The sequence below is a fragment of the Ipomoea triloba genome, chromosome 4, assembly GCF_003576645.1.
Source record: "Ipomoea triloba cultivar NCNSP0323 chromosome 4, ASM357664v1".
Classification (NCBI taxonomy): Eukaryota; Viridiplantae; Streptophyta; class Magnoliopsida; order Solanales; family Convolvulaceae; genus Ipomoea; species Ipomoea triloba.
The window spans coordinates 4,564,689-4,571,186 of record NC_044919.1 but is presented as its reverse complement, the minus strand read 5'-3'; the positions used below and the strand labels follow the sequence as shown (position 1 = coordinate 4,571,186).

General features: G+C 33.4%; 1 protein-coding gene across 1 annotated transcript in view; it reads left to right on the top strand.

Annotated features, from left to right (window-relative positions):
* The first annotated feature begins 4,645 nt into the window (after positions 1–4,645).
* Positions 4,646–6,498, top strand: part of LOC116014767 (cytokinin riboside 5'-monophosphate phosphoribohydrolase LOG3-like) — a 4,870-nt gene continuing 3,017 nt past the window's right edge. The window contains exons 1-3 of the mRNA XM_031254718.1: positions 4,646–4,945; positions 5,599–5,696; positions 5,884–5,914. Of these exons, the coding sequence (XP_031110578.1) occupies positions 4,832–4,945; positions 5,599–5,696; positions 5,884–5,914 (243 nt within the window). The 5' untranslated portion in view covers positions 4,646–4,831. The remainder of the gene's footprint in view (positions 4,946–5,598; positions 5,697–5,883; positions 5,915–6,498) is intronic.

Here is a 6,498-nt window from a genome sequence, read left to right as displayed (position 1 = left end):
TTACTATTCTAGCTAGTTTCACTGTCTCGCTTTAATTGCTAAATTTGTTATCTTCTCAAAAGGAGTTTAACCTCATGTCAAATTATTTGGTATTTGTAGAAATCATTAAAAAATTTAATCCAAGTATTGTATTAGTGTTTGTTTTTTAAGTTGATGGACGAATATATGAGGAACTATCTCCTTCTAATACCTTGTGACAACCATGGTAGCCCGTCGTCTCAAATTGGCCTGGACGGGGCAGCCGCCCCTTGCCTTAGATTGGGCGAGGGGGCTGTCTTAAGGTACCGGACAAAAACAATCACGGTTGTTTCCATCATGTATTTTTTTCAAATTAATTTTTTTGAATTTTTTGTATATATATATATATATATATATATGCACTACGTATATTTTTATTTATTTATTTATTTATGTCAATCACTAACTCATTAGATGACAAGTCATCATCGTATTGGCCATATTGTTGGCTTGGTAACCACAAAATTACAAGTGACTCTGAGTTGGAGTGACCTATTGGTCTTAGCTTCTTGGTTTGAGATAGTCAGCTATAGGCAACCTAAAGTAGTTTATCTCCTTGTGGTCTTTGTTTTGCTGGCTAGGTTTACAAGGTATGGCTTACCCAATACATAGTGGTCGTGAATTTTTCTCGTTACTTAAAAAAAAGGTTGTAATCAAACATCTTAATTACTAATTGAATATAATGTAATACACATACACCACTATACAATTAATTAAGATATTAATTAATGAGGTTGAATACATTAACATCTCTAAAGCCTTGACGTTGGAGAAATAGGCAAGTTTTATTAGAAATCTTTGACAATAAAACTTTTTCTTGGTAATTAAACATTGATATGGTCCATTGTCAAAGTCACGTGATTTACCTTTAAAGTCTTGATAACATGCTACAGACATAGAGAATCTAATTGCTAAGCAGATTGGGTAACAATATAACATAATCATTCTCCTTTTGATTAATACGTTTATAAGTTTTCGAGAATAGAATTTAAGTCTATTTTATTTTGTTGATATTGTGAGTGTGATTTTCTGTAATTATTTCTTATTCTTTTCACTCTTTTTTTTTTTCTGTATATACAAAAAATGTTTTGACATGCAACAAGTTATAACTCTTTTTTTTTTTTTTGTATTTAATATGAATTTAATTAATATGCATGTTTGTTTATTTATTTCATTCAAAGGAAGGAAGGAAAACAAACAAAATTACAAAAATCAAGAGACCAGCTTAGAGCCTGGGCGTGATGCCTTTCGGCAGTATCTAAAAAAGATAGAGGCCATATGCGAGATGGTCATATCCATCCAATTCATATAGCCATTTGTTTCCCGGCATGTTTTCTATTTTATGATAGATAATGCCATTTTTTTCTCATAAAATTACTTTATATGTTATTTCTTGTCGTTATCGAGTTAATGCAAGGCATTAGGCTCAAAATAGTACGTATAAAGTTCGAGATAATAGTACGTACAAAGTTCGAGATCAGATATTGACCCAAATAATAAATAATACAAGCTATAGCCTAAATAGTGGACTAGAAATAATAATGTTAATGCTAGGAATCAAACATTGGTGTATGAGTTAGAGGTTAGGACCACAAACGACTACACCAAGGGAATTGAATGAACTAAAGGATGATGTCTTAAAGGGAGGGAATGATGCCTTATATAGTGTAGAGGCCTCCCAGTTGACAAATGCACGGCATTAGCTATCCTTCAATCTTGGCCATACACGTGTCCCCCACTACTCGCGTAGATAGAGCATCCTGCTTTTTAATACACAAGAGATAGAGTGTCTTGGTAGTTTGGGGTGTGCATTGTTATGTTGGAGGTCATGTGTTTGAACATAACCTTGCTAGCAACACCCTCATCTTTTAATATTTTTCTCCAAGCTTCCCTATCCCCTAGCAATAAAAATGGACACCCTGCTCGAGCCAAGACTTCACCAATAAAATGGGCCCCGGCGAGACCCATGTTATATAGGACGCATGATCTGACAATGGCGTCGTGGCAGTATGAAAACAACACCTAATTTAATTGGTAATTTGATCACTAAAATTTACCCATCCACCGTACTATTAGATCTGTGCAGGATGATATCTCCTTTTGCACCATAAGAAGCATTGTTGTAGTTAATACACATATATACATATATGGGGGAATGAATTAGGGATGGATGTGGAGAAGATATGGTAAATAATGAAGCAATATGGGCAAAGGAATGGGTGTTTGTGTAAAGAGAAATTAAATGTTTCCTATCCATAGAGCAATGGCGTCTTCAAAGGGAAAGAGGATTAGGCTACATGCCTCACTTCCCTATACCCACGTTCTCTACAATTCTACCATTCGTGTTACTTTAGTTTAATGTTTTTGTATTCCGAACAAAGAGTATTAGTATTTAATAATTATATTATATTTTAATTGATTAAAGATCTAAGTTATTACTGAATTTTATATGAGGTGAATTCTCTAAATTTTAATTTTTAAAATATAGGTGTAATTATTTACTATCGACTTATGTCACTAGACATGAAAAATGACTTTGCTCTAACAAAAGAAGAAGCGGGTGGGTCGAGCTCACTTAGATAGTTAAATCAAGTCCAAGTCCCGACTAACTGCCATTTAAAAATCTTAATCTCAACCTACTCGATTATTACTCGTTGGACATAGTTGCTATAACTATCATATATTATTGCTAATAAAGTAATAAGCATACGCAACAAGACAACCCCGTTTTAGTACACGTGTTAGCATGTAATTAGCTCCCTTATAAAATTTAAATATTCAAATTGTCTATAAATACTACATGTATTGTAAAAATGTTGATATTTTGCTAAATTGAATTGAATATACTTCGTTCTTTGTTCATCTCGAATGAGCAAGAACTTGTCATAATGTCTAATTATGCTCCCTAGCTTATTTGATTGGTTGCTTGATATACAAGTCTAGTAATTTATGTTGAAACTATAGCATTCAATGTACAAGTTGTTAGTATTGGAAAGCATAACATTTTTATTGCAATAAAAATAAGATATTAATAAAAAAAAAATTAGTTGTTTACTGATACTTTAATTTATAAAAAAGCTCGCAACCCTTACTTGAATAGTAAGTTGACCGACTCACAAAGAAAGTTAATAGACCGCTCTCGTAGAGAATTGATCAAATTTAAAATTTTGTGATTACTTAGCCAACTATTGACAATTTAACTAGAGTTAGTCCCATTATTTAGTGATAATTGTCACTTACGTATGGTGATATTTTTATACTCATCTCTAACCCACAATGAAGTAACTATGAACTAATTAATGTAGATATCTACGTTACAAACATTATGAATTAAATTGAGTTCGATTCTTATCAATATTCTTTTAATCAAGTTCGTTGCACACCGTCTTTCGATTTATCTTTTCTTGTAATTTACAAACTATTACATAAAAACGAAATTTATATGGTATATACTCTTAAATAATGAATACAGTTCCCTCAACACCAAAATAAAATAAAATTAGACATGGGAAACATTGCTTCGAAACTAAGTTATTGTTGGAATGTTAAAATTGGATGATTAAAAAAAAAAAAAGAAGCATTAAACAAACACGGTCTTAAATGTTGACCATGACCTAGCGGACGACTTTTGCAACTTATGAGTACATGTTGGGGTAAATTATTGAAATAGTTTCTAGATTTTACCATATTGACTATTGACTCTTAGTTTTGTTTGATAATGTTTTCTATTACGGAGTATCAAATACATATATTATTTTTTAAATTCAAATATACTGAAAGACTTAATAGGTGAAAATAATAATAAAATTGAAAGTCCAAAATCAAACTGATATAATAAGAATACTTGAGAGATTATTTTGATAAGAATAATGTTATTTTTCCCTTTTTATTTCACATGTTGCTATTGATTTTGTGATATGAAAATAAAACTCGTTATACCCATTGGTTACTTGTGAACTAACTAACACCACCCAAATTAATAAAAGGATATATTTACTAATTAAAATACAAGTATAATTAACCAATTGTGTGTTATCATGTAAGAAAGTGATATCATACACAAGAGTATAGAATATCCGTGCACACCTTTAAATAAGAGTTACAAATTCCTCGTCACAAAAAAATTGTTAAAAGGAGATTGCAACAATACTTTTTCTTTAATTTACTCATAAATTATAAGAGAATTAACCGTGGTCCGTGGTCACAAAACTTTGAGGTTGTTTTTCAATTACTTTAACAATGCAATAGAAAAGATTAAATAATTATCTTTGACCTAATTTATAAGGTATGAATGAGATGTCGTAGATCTTTTTTGAATTAAATAAGATTTTTGTCATCTTTTAATATCATATCTGACATGAATAATTTTCTTACTAAGAAACTCGTAGAAAAGTACTATTGACCCATTCAATACACCAAGAACCGAGCATGGTAAAAACCCAGTATAATAATTAATAAAGTCCCAAAATCCATCCAAATGAATTTAATGGTTTTTCGAAAAATAAGAAGAAAAAGAAAAATGTGGTCCACACGTGCCAAGAGGGCATGAAGAAAAGCATGCTGGGTATTTGTCACGTGCGAGGGGCATTATAAGAGCAAGGCTTTGGGGGAGGGCCAACGTGTAGGCAATATTATTCTGTGGCACACGTCTTGTTAATATTTTGTTCTATATAATATCATTGCCCCCCTCCTGACCTCTCTACAACCGTAATATGCAAACCTGAGTGACAAAAATCCTCTCTTTCTTATCTCAAACGCCCCAAGAAGAAGAAAGGAGTGTTGGGTTGTGTATATAACCGCTGGGGGAGAGAAAATGGAAGGCGAAATGAAGGCGTCAAGATTCAAGAAGATTTGTGTGTTTTGTGGGAGTAGCCAAGGCAAGAAGAGTAGCTATCAGGACGCTGCTATTGAGATTGGGAAAGAATTGGTATTCTTATTCTCTTGTTATGTCAACAAAAAGTTTTCAACTTTTTTTTTTTTTTTTGCTCTCTGTTTCTTTGCCCATTCCTTTTTTTGGTCTTGTCCTCTTGGACTGTAATGCTAAAGTGATTCTCTTTTTTTCTTGCTGGAATGGGGGTGTTTTTTTGTTCTGCAATGTCTACTGAAAAATGGGGTCTTTGATTCATAACGTTGTTTAGCATGTCTCTGCTTCTAGGTTGTTTCCTTGCCTTTTTGCTTATGGGGTTTTATGGAGATCGTTTGTTTTTGGGGTTTTTTGGTTTTTTTCTCTTTGCATGAAGTGTTAGGGCTGTTTGTGGTTGTACGTGCCTTAAATTGCATTCTTGGTTAGCTCTGTATTTTCATGTCTCTATCTACCCCCCCCCCCCCCCCCCCCCCCNTACTGTTTTTGGTTGATGAGCATAGGAGAATCACTTTTACCCTTTTTTTCCCCCCATTTTTAAGAACCCATATTTTTTTAGCACTGTTAATGTGCTTTTGGGAGCATAAAGTGGGCATTTTTATGTTAAAAAAAGTGGGCAAAATCTTGAAAGTTGTTAGTTTAGCAAAAACCCATTCTGTTGATCAGCAAAAGTTTTGTACCTTTTAGACTGATGTAAGTGGATTGGTGTTGCTATGAAGGTTTCAAGAAACATTGATTTGGTGTATGGTGGAGGCAGCATTGGCCTCATGGGTCTGGTTTCTCAAGCTGTTCATGATGGTGGCAGGCATGTTCTTGGGTGAGTAATGAGTTGCCTTCCATTCCAATCTTTCATGTTTTTTTTTGTCCTCAAACCTCTCAAAACTATATAGTAACAGAGGATCAAGAAACATGTTTAATAATCATGAGTTTAGTCTCTAGGTTTAAGGTTAACATCCTTCTCCAAACAATCTAATTTGCTGTGTCATGTTACTGTTTGCCTGCAGAGTTATTCCCAAGACGCTCATGCCTCGAGAGGTATGTCTGTTATGTTTAGGAAATTAAAAGTGGTTGTTCTTTCCCTTATTAAACTATGTTTAAGGTTTAGTGAATTTATGTTTGCAGATGTCTCTAAAGTCTAAACTAGTCCTTAAGTACTAATAAGGAGTATTTTATTTTATTTTGTTTTGTTTTAGAACTTCTAGGTCTGAAGGGGGCTTTGTTTGTTTCTTGGTTCTTGATGGTCATATCCCACATTGCATAGTACTTTTGGCAGCTCATGGTTTCACCAAAAGAAGTGATTTTAGGTTCCAATTAAATGTTTTTCCTTATCTGTGTCATCATCCTTATCACTGTGTTTTAGCTCTTTATTATTTGCTTTTTGGTGTTTTCTTCTTGTCTGTTTATGTGGGATTCAAATTATTGGTATGTGTATAAATATAATAAATGTATATATATATATATAAATGTGTGTGTAGGCTAATTGCTCTGCAGCTGCTGACCCTTAATGGGGTTTTGGATTAAGTCCACATATTTCTGAAATGCTCATCATTAAGTCCACTGCACAACTGCACTGCACTCCATGCAACCCCTCCCCCCCCCCCCCCCCCCCCCCCCCCCCC